The 16846-nt window shown below is 40.4% G+C and overlaps 1 protein-coding gene across 9 annotated transcripts in view; it reads left to right on the forward strand.

Annotated features, from left to right (window-relative positions):
- FAM76B (family with sequence similarity 76 member B) overlaps window positions 1-16846 on the forward strand; it is a 60326-nt gene that overhangs the window by 23956 nt on the left and 19524 nt on the right. For 2 of the 9 annotated variants that reach the window (XM_017815982.1, XM_017815986.1), the window contains one exon: window positions 7761-8049. The exons of 5 other annotated variants lie outside the window; for them this stretch is intronic. In XM_017815982.1, coding sequence (XP_017671471.1) covers window positions 7761-7769 — 9 coding nt within the window. In that variant the 3' untranslated portion in view covers window positions 7770-8049. Of the gene's footprint in view, window positions 1-7760; window positions 8050-15432; window positions 15572-16846 lie in introns of those variants that run through there. 2 more of the 9 variants (XR_001875004.1, XM_017815980.1) reach the window with 2 other exon arrangements.

Below are 16846 nucleotides of genomic sequence, written 5' to 3' on the forward strand. Positions count from 1 at the left end.
CCTTTCAGTATGTCAGTTTGCTTAAAACCCCATCCATGTTTTATGCAATGAAAGGTTTTATTAGGCAGAAGTACACAACCCTGATGCCCAGAGAAAAGCAGCTGTAATTCTGGCTGATGAGCCTGGCTGACTGCACTGCTGTGTCAGAGCTGGTGCCTGTACAAGGAGCCTGAGAGCGTGCTGGGCTGGGCATGTGGGCAGACAAACCCAACCTCCCCATCAGTAGTGCAGATCTGGATCTGTTTATTCTTTTGATGAAGCCGTGCCCCAAACTTTCCATCCTTTCTTCAGTTCTCTATCCAGACAAATATCTGGGCCCTATGAAAACACATTAAGCAACATGAGATGGTCAAACACAAAAGTAATGGGGTACACAGAAGCACTTAACTAGCTAAATGGAGAATATTGTAGTTAAGATCCAGATTTTATGTTGATATTTATGTAAAATACTGTAATTATGCTGTGACTTGATTAAAATACAAACCTTTCACAAAGAACAAAAGCAAAACATCTTGTCTCTAAACTGAGGCTGTAGAAATAATTCTTAAAATGGCGAATAATAAATGCATTTTATAAAGAAAGAATATAATCAGTTAGCTAAAATAATGAGCTGTTTTGAGAAATTATCAATGGACAAAGCAATACCAAGGGAATAAGAGGCATTAATTAAGGGAGGAATGAATGTCATGCATGACAGCAGAGGGGGGTTTCTGCTTATCCTTCTCTCAGTTTGTATCCATGAATTGCACCTCAGTTTGTCTGTGGACACTAATTTTGTTTCTGCTTTCACATAATGAAGGACAAGTTAAAGAGAACAGACGATATTGGAAAAAAATACAGTAAATACAGATATTTTAGTAAAATGCAGGTTCTTATACATGATAGATACATGGACAGAGAAGCATAGCAAGGAGAAGGAGTAGGTCTCAGTAAGTATCTGACATTAGAGGTAGGAAATCTGATAAAGATAGGAAATTATAGAGGCTTTTAAAACATGGCTGAACTATCTGCTGAATGCTGGTTATTAGACATGTACTAAATTTCCTTGTATTCAATCTAAAGTAATGCAAGGAAGATTTGAGCTTGATACTGCATCAGTTTTAGGAGAGACGGATTGCTCTTCTGGTTCTGCCAACCTTCTCTGGACTTTGCCTCTCCTTTTAGTTTCCCTTCTACAGATTCTTCCCATGGTCCCTTTGTCTGTTTAGACTAGAGATGCTTGCACTTTTTTTATGTTCTTCTTTTCCTTCTGGTTTTCTGCTGTTTATTGTGGAGAGTAAGAGGAGGATGCCTGTCCCCTCCTCGCTCATGGTGCATGTGGGAGGAGGTGTTTCCAAGAAGCCTCTGAGAACAAGATAGTAGGTGTAGGGTCCTATGGAGGTGGGATTATGGCTGGGGAGGCATCAGATTGTTACAAAGGGGCTGGGGTAGAAAGAAGATAAGAAGCAGAAAGAATCTTATGCTTTCCAGCACATGTCAGTGACTACATAGGAGTGAGGGGTATTGAGGGTCCCCCATTCTCTTTTTCTGCACACGGATTTCTCAGTGCACCTCTACCCTACAGTCCCATTTCTTCCCTTCCCACTGCCTCCCACCCTGGCTCCTGTTGACCTGAATGGTTGAAAGATCGGGTTTGATTTTCTTAGAAAGCATAGTTGGCCCACCTTCACCTTATTGTCTAATTATAGCCATGAATGATTAGAGTTTACTGCAAGGATGACTGATGTCATGCCCTGGAGTCTATTACATAGAGGTAAGATTTGCATGTGCAGATCTTTCCTGTTTTTATTATCTGTGTATGTGTAAATGTTGGTCCTGTCTGAAATTTGTCTCCCACTGGTAGTGATATAAGCAAGAGTGGTTGTGGAATCTGCTTCATGTCCTGATTCAAAGTCAGATGTACTTTCTTTGTGCCAGATCCCTGTGATCTTCTTGAATTAGCTGGTATGCAACCTCCCCTTGCTTATCAGCACTGCACAACTGATCTGCTGTCAACCTTGATTTTCTCATTCCAAAGCACTTGCATTACTTAAGTTAATGCAGTGATATATTACAGGGGATAAGCTGTGTACATAAGCTGTGTATATAAATTGTGTACATGGCTAGAAGCAGGTCAACAAGATCAGAAGAAAAAGGAAGCACCAAAAGATTCGTCTCATAACTTTTCTTTCCTTTAAAGTGTTTATCATTTGCTTTTCTCCATTGCACCATATTTTACCATTCTCTGCAAAGCAGTTACTTAGCATTTTCTTGTACGTACAAGTATGCAGAGTTCATTTTGCTTGGCAATTAATGTTTTGAGTTTGTGCTGTCAGTTTACATTATGTCTGTCTACGCTAACTAATGGCTCATAGTTTCCAGCACTTCACTGACTACTCTCAGTACTCTCTTTTTCCCAGGTTAGCCAAGGATTTGCCTGTTCCTCTGCTTTCTGTGCACTTGAAGCTCTGAAGTATAGTTTCGAAAATTGAAGATTGTTTTAGTTTCAGAGACTGAGATAAAAGACAGGGAAATAATCCAAAACTTACCAAAATGTGCATGAAATCTAGAATCACAGAATCTCCTGAGCTGGAAGGGACCCACAAGGATCATCGTGTCCAATGCCAGACTCTGGCCCAGAAGCTTATGTGAAAAACAACTCTTAATTAACTCAGCCCTATTTTTCTTGCCCCAAATATTCTATTTCTCCTTCTAGAAAGGGTCCATTGAGAGGAGTCATCATAAGGTTTTTGCATTATTTATGTTCCACTTGAGTCTTCGAAACTGGCCTTTCCTACAGAGGCTAATTTTATCCAGTGAGAGTTATTGTCTCGTCTCGCTATGTAACCATAGTGAGGCTCAGATGGCCAGGTCCTTGTAACAATATTTAGAAGCTCCTTCATATCTAACATAAGATTTTGCTCTCCACATTTTTCTGGGTTGTTGTGCCCCTCTTTCTTTAGCTGTACGCTGCTGAATAGGTTGCCTTAGACATTTCAATGCCTCAGATGCTTCGTACACCTGGCAGTTTTAATGGTTGGCTTTTGAAGATGGTGACCTCCTAAGCTTTGTCCAGGTGTTGTGTCTTGCCTGGTAAGCATTACTGTTCTGGCCTCCTAGTCATTTGCTGATTAGTTTTGGCAAAGCAAGATTCATGCTTCTTTGTCCTTTTCATTTTCAACAGTTCTCTGAAATTTTCTAATTCACATTCAATACAAAGCATATTGTGTAATTGTTTTTAATCATATTAATGTGTATGGAATTTACAGCAGTTTCTATTGTAGGACTTTGAGTCATGCATGTGTTTTCCAGTATTTAGTTTATCATTCCTTTTTTGTTTCCTGCTTTTCTTGAAATCTGATCTTAAATCTTCAAAAATCTTTTCTTCTCCAAGATAACAGATTTCACAATTAGTCATTAAATTACCAGCGCAATGCATTTACTGAAACTGTCTAGAAATGGTGTTTTGCTGTTTGAGTGTTTTCCCTGTAGGTATCTGAAAGGTTATCATAATCTGATCTCATTTATACCTGCTTAAATACAGAAAGACTATGCTAAGGCAGAGGAGACACCTTCCTGTTTGATTCCTGTGTTTAGGATAAAAATCTTGACCCACCTTGTTTTAACTTTAGTCTTCATTTCTTGGAGTGGAAGAAGTCACTTCCCTGTGCACTGATGATTAATAACTCATGCATCCCAAACCAGAAAATTCATTTGAACAAAAGCAGTCCTGTCTCTTTTTATTATGTTTTTTGGAGATGATAATTTGTCTCCAATTTATTTCTTTCTCATAATGCATCTCTGTCGGGGAGCCATAATAGCAGGAATTTCATTACTGTAAAATAGCATGATTAGATGCCGATATTTACTGAGTTCTTTGTTTGCATGCTAACAAAAAGTTGACTTCCACTACAAACCTGCATACCTTGAACTTTGTGTGGAAAACAATGTTTGTTTTCTTGGAAAAGTACATTGGCATTAAAAGCTATTTTAGAGCTAAGTTCTTTCTGACACTCCCTATCAGAAAGTGCAGAAGAATATTCTGATCAGTGTCTTATCACTTTGTTATCTTAAGACTTCAGGTTTCATGGAACTATAGTCCTTAAAGTGTTTCTAGAAGTCTGTGTCTATCTTTTATCTGGAAAAACACTTCAAAAACTGTTGTGATAATAGCATTTCAGGCTATGCTGGTAGTCTAAAGAATCAGTTTTGAACAATGCATAGAACAGAATTAAAAAGTACATGTGTGTATGGAAATGAAGCAAAATGCCTATTCATAGATGTTCACAAACCATGTAGAGATGATTATGTTAAGGTGATGAATTGTGGAATGGGATGGAGACAGATTTCTCTCATTCACTGCTATGATGACAGCATATTTATGTAAAACCATGCTTATAGCAGGTCAAATCAGAAGTCTTGCGTGTAGGTCTTTACTGTTTCACTCTGTATCACTTAAAGCTTCTATTTCTTCCAGTATTGTACTTCTGCTTCATCCATGCCTCTCATCTTTTTACAGCAACAGTCCTTTATGGTTTGCCAGTGGCATCAGCTTTGACATGTCATTTGTCCTCATCTCCTAAAAATCACCTTTGCCTGTCCCTACACTCTTTCTATCTATGTGGCCTCTGCTTGTTTTTCATAGATGTCCTTCCACGATTATGGGCTGAGGACAAGGATGTGGATAGGTCTTGACTAGTAAAATAATTTTATTTTTTATTTTAATTCATGCTTCATTATGTCACTAAGATCATGTATTATCTGAAGCAGAAGTAGCCATCATTTAATTTCAAGTTTGCTTTTCCTTTTGTCAGCCTTATGCTTCCTTGTCTGTTAGTCTGTACTTTTTAGTGGGCCAGACTTCTGGAAGCAGCCCCTGTATAATGTAGAGCTCCCAGTTCAGCAAAGTACTTGACCATATGACTAACTTAAAGCATCTATTCAGGACATATGCTTATGTGCTTTGATGATTGCTTTGCCAAGCAATTTCTGTGTCTTGCTGGGTAAAATTAGAACAATAATATGCAAAGAATTTGACTATTAGACAGCCGTTAATGTACCAATATGGAGTATTTTCTTTTCCAAATGAGCTTTTGCTATACCTTCTCTTTTGTGCATGGAATTTTATAGCAAGGACATTTAAGTGATGAATAGCTGTGGAAACTTAGTTATGCTACCCAGTAATCATGTGAAAGATCTCTTTATTATTGCAAATGGATAAACTGGAAAGAAAAGGAATCAAGTATGGAGCAATAATAAAGTAAGTGAGATGACTTTTCCTCTTTGATTGACATCACTCCAGTACAGCCAGTGCCAAACAAGTGTAACCAAGGAGAATCCAAATAATGTTATTTAGAAGTTTGCAGTCCCAGATGAATTAATGTGCAGATTTTGTTCCAGTAAAGATTTTTGAAGGTCAGTATTTCAATCAGAAGAAACTTCAGGAAAAGAGAAAAATGAAATTTATCTGCTCGCTTACAGAGGGGAAGAAAGTGAGATGAGATTTCCCTTTTTATTTTTGCATGGGTTACTTGGGGGGCTAAGTTGGGGGGAGTATTATGCTCTTGACAAGCAACTGGATCCTGACTTGAGCCCTGCTCCTGCTAAATTTGCTTCCACGTGATCAGCCTTGACGATGCTTCCTTCCTTTTTGACATGAATCAGCCCACAGAACAAAGCAGTGATAGAGAATGGGTATCTGATTTATTTTGGTCTGAACTGGCTGCTACTTGCCACTGTGCTGGGACACAGGAGAAGTCAGAATTAGCTATGGCCCTTTGAAGAACCTCATGTCACAGCTGTTCTTGGGACCATTCCTCTATCTCAGACTACATGTTTCAGTGCTCTGCGGAGGAACACAGATATTTTTGTCCATCACTGATCTTTGCTTCAACAACCAATGCTCTAAGTGAATGGCATATGCAAAATGCTCATCCTAAGATTATGTTCCCCAGTGCATGGGAAAGAAATCAATAGAAGGAAAGTAGTGCAGTGTCACCGAGAATATTATCGTCCCCAAAATAACAAATGGAAACAGGAATCCCCTGGGCATGCAAACTAAGGCAAGCAAGTGCAAACCTCAAATGCAGGAGAAAAAAAGAAGTAATTTTATAATTATTACAGACACTGAATCCCAGCAGCTACTTTTCTGTGGTGGTGGTTGCCTAGAGCAATATGTGGTGGTGTGATAGGAATGATGGCAGTACTGGGTAGCGTGTTTATGGAAGGCAATGCAATGACTCTCTTGGTGTTATGAGTGCCTGCAGACCCTAAAGGGAATCTGTGGACAAGAAATAAATTATGGGATTTCTATATTTTATTACCTAGGAAGCATCACTTTTCCCTATAGTTCTTTAAATTATATTCTTGTAGAAAATGTGGGTAAATTATGTACAAAAGGTCTGGCAAGAGAGGTAACTAAGCAGCTTTCAGTCACAGAAATAATGAAGAAGATGTTCAAGAAGAGTTTAAATTGTATAATTCAGCAAAGGTGCAGAATTAGGCATTAAAACTAGGAAAAAGTAATTTTTAAATTCTCTGATACAAAAGTGCTAATTCCAAGAGATCTTCTAAGGTGACATTCAACCTTCCCCATATTGTGTTCAGATTTAGGAGTGCTGGGGAGGTCTGTACCAGAGATTGGTGTGGTGATTCACTGAAGTTGGAAAAGTGTATACTTTTATTTAGGAGACAAAGCACACTTCTGCTATGATGTCCCTCCAAAACATTGACCTAACACAGACCTTCCCCAAGACGTGATGGTTTGGCTTTCTGGATTGGATCAGAATAAAATCTGAAAGGTCTGAAAAATTGAGTATGCTAATGAATTGGGGTCAAGGTAAGCCAGCCAATCTGCGTCCCTGATTGACTTAGTTTGACTCTAGGCATCTGAAAATTCCTTCCCAGTTGCTGCCAATTATGGTGAAGATTTCCTTCATGTAGAGCAAGCCCTCCAGAGAGCATCTTTTCTCTTAGTGTTTAATATGTCTCCAGGAAGAGTAGGGAGCAGGGTTTTCCTTCCCTGGATATCGGTGATGGTTTGGTGATGTGTTTCAGTGCAGGTATTTTGCTGTATGTCAAGAGCCTGGTTTTGCTACTTGTGCAATATTATGATTTGGGATCAGGAATTTTCTTTCAGCCCAGATTGGCAATGACTGGGTGGAGAAGAGTTGCTTTTCTTTGTCGTATGAGGCATTGTTCGCTTCGTAGGGCTGGCCTGATTTTTATGTAACATACTCCTGCCTTTGGAGGGACACAGCATATTGATCCTGCCATTCATTTCTCCTGCTGCTTCACTATGGCCATTACAGTGGCAGCTTTTGATCTTCCACTAGGACTAAAATTTGGTAGAAGTGTCCTATAGCGTGGGGGCATGCAGCATCCGTGATTGATGGATCGGTCTGGTCTGATTACACCAATATTACAGCCAACACACAGGGCTGAGCTCTGTAGTGGGCCACATGGCTGATCTGTTCACAGGCTACGTGAGAAACTTGGGCTGCTGCTACTTCTTCCTGAACACCTCCATAGCTTCTTCTTGCCCAGGAAGACAGCAACCTGTCTTGCTGTAGTACAAAGCTCACATTGGAAACCTGAGTGAACAAAAAAAGGTTTCATAAGGAAGAGATTTTTCTGGAAGGTTTCTGACAGAGAAAGATGAAGGTAAAGCCCCAGAGTCGTGCCTTTACTGAAAAACAATCTCAACTGCTGATAGTAGCTGTGTAAATCTACTTAAATGAGAAAACAGTGAAGCATCTTTATTTTCCTCTCTTTCATAACAGAACATTTAGGCACGAAAACCCATAATTTCCAAGTGAATCACTGGAACAGAGCAGCTTTAAAGGAACCACCATGAAGTTTGCAGCAGGTGAAAGGAGCCAAAAAATGAGATAAGGGTGAGGCATTTTGTGTTCGTAACACAGTCAAGAACTTCTGTCAGCTCATGTACAGGTTGTGTTCGTGTAGGAGACCATAAAACATGGTGGGGTTTTATGGACTGAATAAAACAGGAGCCCTTAGAACTACACATGGACTCTAAGTCTCTTATCTCATAACTTTATTTCCTTCAAAGGTATTTCTTTTTTAAAGCACATGATTAAAAACTGGCTTTTTCAAAATATACATTACTATTTTGCACAAATTTAAGAAAAAATATATTTATAATTTTTTGCAGTTTGGGTCACTAACTGAATGTGAATAAGTGTGGCAATTCTTCTTTTTTGTATTTTTTGTATCAGAACTGTACATCTCCTTGAAACAAATTATCTAATTACTCCAATGAAGATTTATACCACAATCTATAATAAATAAATAATAAATAAAGCCCTTTGCCATGTTTTAGCTTGCAGCTTAGACTTGGTAGCTTTACCTTGCCTTTTAGATCCTATAATCTCTACAGCAGGACAAAATTTCTCAGCATGCTTGGAATTGCCAGCCTGTATGTGACCAAATCCAAATCTCACTGAAATTAGTGAAAGCACTTTCAATAACTTCGGCATGCTAAAGAGGCCCTTTCAGCAAGCATATGATGCTCAGGTTATTTAATCTTTTGTGTCTTTATAGAGATAAAGGCATGATCAGTAACAAGGGGTCTTACTCAGCCTCATGTTGGCACCAGCTACGTGAGTGCCTTGAGAAAGCCACAGTCTAAGTGCCTACCTGCCAAAAAAGAGCAGGGGCTGTGGGAAGTGCTGCAAAGCCTCTAATGAAAGATGTTAACAGCATCGTCTGCCACTTGACTGCTATTGAAAGTTCAAGTCTACCCTTATGATGGTTAGTCTGATTGCTGTTTTTTGAAGCATTTCAAGTGAGCAGAATTAAAGAAGCCCTTTGAAAGGTCCAAACCAGAGCCTACCCACCACCAGATAACTGCAACAATAATACATCTCATGGTCACCAGAAAGGGGACCCTGCCTCTTTTCCTCTTCTCCCTTGCTCCTGGCATCTATGGCACCAACTGTGACCTTGCAAGGGACCAAGTCAGACTGTTGACCGCCCCCAAAAATCCACTGGTTTTTGCTGGATTAGTCCTCTACTAGTTTACTGAGCTGGTTTAGCTCACAGAGGATTTGTACAGATGCTCGCAAAAAAGAGACAGGACTGTGTGGTTGCTTGCATGAACCTGTGGAACACATCAGTTTACCTTCAGAGATATGAGAAAAGACTCCTTCTTGAAGGCTTCTCTTTTTCCAGCTCTATTGACTAGTTTGAGACAAGGTGATACCTCTCCCTACAAACTTGCCTGCTTTATCCTTAGACCATCACAACTCCAATATTACTACTCAATAACACATACAGTGATCCCTTCAGCCATTAAAGGAAATCCCCAGGAGCCACCCTGAATGGAATAACCTCTGTGAAGCCTTTTGGAAAGGCTAGTTATTATGTGGAGTGGACAATAAAGGGAAATGAGGTTTACGTTTGCTTATCCAAGAGGCCAGAGAGAGTTCATAGATTATTCTTTGCACAGATAAGCTAGACCTAATGTAAACATTCCTGACTGGAAAGTATCTGCTGTTTGTTTTCCTAACTTTAACCATGTGGCTAGCAAAAGCAGAATAAATGAAATAAAAGACAGGCATTTTAATAATAAAGAACCCAGTCTTTGAAAACTCATGTTACTGCTCCCTGAAAAAAAAAAAGTTAAAATTGTCTTTTTTACTCAGTGCATGAAACACATATTGAATTGGCTGCAAACCTTTCTTGTCAGTGAAAACTGGTGAGATTTCAAATCTATCCCAGCAGATACTCTTCATTACACTAGAGCAGAGCAACCTGCTCATTTTAGTTAAAGGATTCCTCCTGTGCCCTTTATGTGTGTAATACTGAGGTTATACTAGGTTTTCTGTGAAAGTAATGGATATTTGTCCAAGGGGGAGCTTGAGGATCAGAGGGGACGGTTCTAATGTTTTGCAATTCTGCTACAGAAAATTCCAAAATCCTTGGCGAATATAAATTAGCATAACACAGATCTTAAAAATCTCACCCACTACCCATCTGTATCTTTAGGTTCATAAATATTTGAGGAAAAAACCCTCTATCTTTTCTGCTAAAGCTGTTTACAGAGTATTTCAAATCAGCTTGTGATTGATTTGTTTGCTCTTCACTGTCTTTTTCAAATCTGACTAGACTTAAGAGTTTGTATCACCAAAGTCTCAACTCTCCATAGTCAGTTGTTCAACTCTGCCTGCTAACAAAAGTGTAGTTTTTTACAATTAATTCTCTCTGATAAAACTTTCCACTAAAAAGGGCAGAACTTTGATTTCTATTTTTTCATCAAAAAATTGCAGCATGTTGTAGAAGAGTTGAAAACACAGGGCTGAATGAGGGAAAGGAGGACTGGCATCAGAATGAAAATAGAAGACCAGGCTGTTGGGGGTGGTCTGATGCCACTACGTAGTGATGTTTGTGGTAGCTGCTGTTTCTATGGCAACATGACAGCGTGATTTACTGCAATAACAGAGAAAGTAAATGCAAAGCTTTTGTTTAACTTTGATGCTGTGAACTATTTGTTGATATCGGGCAGGATGGAAGGAGAAGTCCTTTGGCTTCCAGTTAAGCACGTTGCTAACTTGTAGCTATGAAGAGAAGTCAGTAAAGGGGATCAGTGGTGTTCAGATCTCCCTTCTGTGCTCACAGAGCTTGTGCACACCCGCAGACATGGCACGCAATTTCCCTGTGGTGCAGAGCGTAGCAGACTTCCCTGTGCGGACTGCAATGCCCATCCATCGCTCGGCTCAGGAGAGCGGCGCAGCCGAGGTCACTGGGCAGTCAGTGGCGGTTGCTGGCTCAGGCTTCACACTGGGCTGGGTCTCCAGGTTGAAGGTTAGATGAGTTACCAGAATAGGGTGGCTGGAGACTTAGTTTGCTTCTGGAATATGTCAGCAGGGGTGGGTATGGCACCAGCAGAGCTAAAGAGATGGGTTTATTTGAGTCCATGATGGCTGGAGGGACTTGCTGAAGTGTGATAGTGGTGTGACTGAGGCGGGGAGAAGTGCTACAGTTTGGGAGAGAAAGGAGATCCACCTTTATAATGAGGTCCCTCAAGGATGAGAGGGCTAAGTTGGAGCTTGTGTTGGTAAACAAAAGCAGCTTCTGACCACTGTGGTTGAGATCTGGTCCTCTGTACTGGGTTAGGATGAAGGTTTGGGACAAAGGGGCAAAAGAGCATGTTTGCTACCTAGTCCTAGAAGATACACAAGGAAAAAGTAGAGGCTGTTAAGTAATTGTTCCGGGTTTGGAAGACCATTAAGACTGTAATGAAGACTGGAGTTAACACAGAAAGAAAAGTATAGGGTCAGGGAGAGTGTGAGACTTCACGTTTAGTTTTGTTGTTGAACCATGCAACATCACAGAACTGGATGAAGGCTGGTTTCAGATGTGGAAGCCATCTTTTGTTTAGTTGTGAAGTAGGTGTGTCTGATTAGGATTAGCATACTGGGTACTGGGGCTGGGCAGCTTGACTGTACCATCAACCCATTTCATCTAAATTTTCCCTTTCTGTCTATCCCTTATGGATGTGCCAAGCTGTAATCACAAAGGAGTGAGATCAGCCAGGACAATCCCAATGGGGAACTGAAGTCCACTGTTGTAGTACTGGCTGTGCCACTGGCTGCAACTGGCTGCCAGTCTCTGTGGGTGCCACTCAGCACCAGAAATAGGCCATGAGCAATCACCTAGTTTCCAGCAGTGCATCCTCCCCTGAAGCTCTTACTTTTCTTGTTTTATGATAGTCCCCCATCTGGGAAAGATAATCCTGAGCCCTTCTTGCCATGGCCTTCTTGCCTGGTTTGAGTGCCAGGAGTGGGGGGGTTCTGGTGAGGCAGTGGCCGCCTTTACTCCCCCAGTGTTTTAAATTCATCCCTCTCTGTTTGATCCTGAGCAATCTCAAGGACAGGAAACTTAGCTAGATAAGCCTCCCATCTACTTCACTAGGACTCTTCATATGTTTTTATTAGTATATTAATATGCCAACTAGCACTGAGCAGCTTGAGCCATTACCATCAGGCCACATAGTTTTCCCAAGCAAGGTGTCCTTATGACATCACCCTGATCCTTGACCATCTTAGGGACAGCTCCTGACCCCTGCCATGCAGGTCCACACAGTTAAGCGGAGGTACTGCTGCTCTGAAGCAGTGTTAGTAGGATCCAAGTCAGCCTTTACTGACTCTTGTGAAATATATCTGATGTCTTTACCTTTTTTCCTGTGTAAATAACAAGTATATCAGCAATAAATAGCATTGTTGAAATGACAGAAAGCTTAGGGATAATTATAGGGAAGAACTTACCTGTTTACTACCTTCCTTCTACCTTGCAATTATAGAAGAGTGTTTATTCTTTTTTTAATCTGCAGCAGTTCTTATTCCATAAGACCCTTTTGTGGTGTGTGCTGTTGGAGTGCATTTGTAAAACAAAATTAGCAAAGAGGACACAGATGTTGCTCTCCATTCTCTTTTTAGCCATACAAATTATAAACAATGTCCCTTTATATTAAGATGCACTTTTCTGTCTCATATTGGTTTTAGAGCTGATTCTTTCAGTATGTTTTCTGTTTAGAGCAGCCTGTTCTTGTTTAAATGTCCCCACAACTGTACTCCATGTGAAAACAATGTTGCTTTCACATTCAGTGCACAAATCTCAAATTCATATGTATATTTCGGAACCAGTGCAAGGATAGAGAATTAATAACATCGTAGAGGGCCACAAAAAATGAACAGCACTTTTCTCACTAAAGTCTACACTGAGTCATCAAATGTACTATGACTTGTCTATGAAGAGGTAACAGGTAACATCCCCTAGAGCAAAAATGCCTTCATCATTGTGACCTTGTTAGATGCATACTAATAGAGAGTCTTAGAGCTGATGGTGGTGGAAGTTGAGTTCTTTTTCACTAAGACTTTTCTACAATGAATTCTCTCCTACTGGAATACATGGTATTCAAAAGCCTTAGTTCAGATTTCATACCACAGAGATTTTAAACTTTTTTTCTACCCAAGATCAAAAGCAATTATCTGCTTTTCTGGTATTGTTTTCTTTTATAACCCAGGTGTGCGGGCATTCTGACTTGTGTCAAATTTTGATTTAGTTGACTCTGGTAGAGAACTGCAAATAAGATGTATTTGAGTGCTTTCTCCTCCCCCTCCCCCCTCAAAATCAATAACTAGTTCACATTGGTTTTAATTTAATACATGCTCCCATCAAACATATATTTTAAAGACAAACTGTGTTAAGTTCACTACTCACAGCTTCTGAGTAGACAGCAACAGATAACAACACAAAAGTGCGTGTGGGAGGGAAGGGGTGCTATAATTGCCCAAAACTGGAAGAAGTTTGTCATAAAACTGTGAACAGCTGTTGTTAAGACTCATTCTGAGCAGAAGAATGCACCTCCTGATGTTTCTGTTCATTCGAGACATTTCTGTGCCACATGGTGCCCATCACACTGAATGCTTTCCCTATGGGCTGAGTAGCTAATAAGACAGAGCAAGCTTTATGTTGAACAGTGAGATATCTTGAGTCAGCACGTCATATGCAATAAAAAACAATGGACTTGAGTGGTGAAAATGAATTTAGAATACTACAGATTCCCGATAAAATTTTCTCCAGCAGTGAGCATCATACAAAAAAAATTAAATTGTCCTGCTTGATAAGTTTTGTTTGTTTGTTTGTTTGTTTTGTTTTGTTTTAATTTGGGGAACAGGATATTCTTTGGGGCTTTGACATGTTATACAGTAGGACTTGAACTGGATTTTTTAGATTTTTTGGGGGGATTAAATTGCAGTTTGTGTTTTTAGTGGTGACTTTTGGATTTATCTCAAAGTTAGAATTGAGAACGTTGCTGTTATTGCTGGACTTATGTGGAGCTTTATTAAAATAGAAACTTGCAGGAGGTAGGGTATTAGTCTGTAATAGATCTTAAAACTGGGAATCCAGTCTCATGTTTGATAAACTGAAGAGATTGATTGAGGATAGGCCAGAGGTAAACAATGATCTTCTTGATGTACTGTGATGGATTTATCTGTGTTATCAATGTTGAAGCTAATGCAACCAAAAAATCAGCAGCCATGAATAATTTTGGAGAAAGGTTTAATTTTACCTTTCCACTTCTAGGCAGCATACTTCAGTTGTAAATTTGCAGAATTTTTCAGTTGTAAAATTGCAGAAAACACACTCTAAAGAAGATCATAACCTGAAAGTACTTTCTACTTCATTATTTGAAGTATGAGACTATTTTCCTGCACACTCTTCAATTTTTCTCCAAGTTTGGCAAGATGAAACATTTCCAGACCCAAAGCAGCCATTTTACAACCAACAGCTGCCTCTCCCTAGTCCAGCTGGCAAGCACCTTCCCTTCTGCCTTTCTCTTTTTTTATTGCTGATAGGTTTTGTCTCATTTTATCTCCTGAAAACAATTAGACAGTCATCAAATGGCAGTCCTTCCATTCTATGTTGGGGCTGGACTCTGGTGAAAGGTCAAACCATTTCCAAGCGTCCTCTTTCACATACAGCCTTCCTTTAAAGCAGCCCTCAAAAAATAATCCAAATGCGGGCAAGACATTTGCAGCTGGCTTATATGAAGGAGCATTCATTATGTGTGTGTGTGAGATAGTTTATACAGCTCTCTTCATGAGGAGAGAACAGGAGCTGGAAGAGATCCAGTTGGTGCCTTGTGAATCTTGTCATGGCTAAGTCAAGTCCTTCCCCTTTGTCTTCATCCTGTGCCTCCTTTACTTTTACTTCATTCCAAACTCTAAGCCTTATGTTCTTCCAGCTCACTGTCATGCAAACCTCTCACTTGCACTGCCAACTTTTGGATGAGATGTACTGTGCCTCAGTAGTGCCTATCCTTCTGCATCAGCTCTCAAGGAAGCTGAAATGACTGACTCCTGCAGCCATCTAGAGAAAGGAGAGAGAAGGTACCAGCCACAGCACTCTGAAAGCAATGGATTCATAGACAAGGATATGAAAAGCATTGAAATGGCACAGGGCTTGCAAACATTTCATCACAGCACAGCAAGAGGTACTACTCTCCTTTATAAAGACCAGGCACTTGTTACTTGCTTAGAACAGTTTATCAACGAACCAGCAACTGGGCTTTTTTCATTTTGCTGCTCAACCCAGTGTCAATGGCCACTGGTTTTTTGCCCCTTATATTTTTAGCATTGGGAGTTAGTAACAAAAAAGTATTCAGGGGTGTAAGATACAAATGTGGGACCCAAAAAACATGTTCAGTGTCTGCTTCTGTGCAGATTTCCTTCAAGCTTTTTAAGGAGATAAGTGTTCAAGTCCTCAGTATTTTTTAATATTTTGTTTCAGCAGCTGGGATAAAATCTGCACTCATCCTGAGGCTTCAGCATTGATTTTGGCACAGATAGAATTTTACTTTCTGTGTATCTAAACCACAGCTGAACATCTGGAAAATAGGGGACCTTTCATTCCTATTTTGTCTTTTAGATCATCAACTATTCAAGGCATTTTCTTACAAACTAATCTAACAAAAGCCTGCCCCAGCCCAGCCACAAGGCAGGAGATTGTTATTAGTGCTGCTTCTGACAGCCTGGCAAAGAGAACAGTAATGTAATGAAGAGGTGAGAACAGGTGGGTATTTTGACTCGCTGGTTGCTTTGTATACCTAGGCTGAAATTTTCAAAAAGTGTGGAAGAACTGTTCCCTAAATACTCATTTTGTTTATCAAGAGTATTGGAAGGATAAAAGCAAAATTTGCTCTGTGTGTGTGTGGGCAGACAGGCACGCGCACACACACAGACATGCCTTGGAATCTGTTTGCAGTACCATAATGAAGCAAACTCCTGGAGCTGAGCTCTAGATCCTCAGGGGAAATACTGTCTTTGCTGAGAAGAAACATTTCATTTTTGAGTCTAAGTGAAAAGGCTGATAGCAGCCGTACTGGAGAGCCTGCCTTTTGAATAAACACTGACTTGCTTATCCAAAAGGCAGTAAAATCACCTTTGGTTTGATGGATTCAGCTGCAGCATTGAGTAATGAGCTGAAAAATAACATCGTACAGACCTGTCAAAGCACCTCTGCATGATCAGACTCAGCATTACATGAGCTGACAGCAGACTGTGGTGGGAAGTCACCCACTGACAAACAGGAACAGGAGCTGTGGTCATATTTCCACCAGCATCATGCAGCTGGGGACAGACATTGCTGGGCTGTGCCCAACTGGCCACCATCCCTGTCCCTGCTCTGCTCTTCTTGCTGGGCACTGTAGGACAGTGCCATGTTGGGGAGGGCACTGCCCTGTCCCTCACCATCACCCTGGACCCCCAGCTCACCTGCCCTCACCTGTCAAGGTGCAGTCTGGTGGGCACACTCTGCCATATCCTTTTTTAAAACACAAGGATAATTCCTTGTGAACTTGCTGAGCAGGTGTGGGTGAAAACCAACGCTGTGCTGCAGACATGACTGCAGTGTGAACCCAGGTGCCTGGCAGCAGTCCCTGATGTGTCCTGCCCCAGAGGAGCAAAGCCAACAGGGACCTGGAGAAAGGTTTTTTGTGTCTGCAAACTGATTCACTTTTCCAACTGCAGAAAAAAGATGTAAAGACAAGGAAATTGACCCAATAGATAAGTATTGCCTCTACCTATAAAGCATATCTTGTCTAGGTCCTTAAGCTATCAAGGCTACAACAACATTATCAATAAATGCACCTGTATTTCCCTGCATAGATATTTTATAAAACCTTTTTTCTTTGTGTGAGTTTCCTCCCTACAGAACAAGAAACTTAATTCAAAACAGATACAGGAATAATGGGATGCAGTCTCTGCAGAGAAGCCAAGGTGACCCTTTATATAATCTTTAAAACCTCAGAAAATTAGACATTTCTTTTGCCTTGTGAGGACTG

The sequence above is a fragment of the Lepidothrix coronata genome, unplaced genomic scaffold (genome assembly GCF_001604755.1).
Source record: "Lepidothrix coronata isolate B3197 unplaced genomic scaffold, Lepidothrix_coronata-1.0 Scaffold53, whole genome shotgun sequence".
Classification (NCBI taxonomy): domain Eukaryota; kingdom Metazoa; phylum Chordata; class Aves; order Passeriformes; family Pipridae; genus Lepidothrix; species Lepidothrix coronata.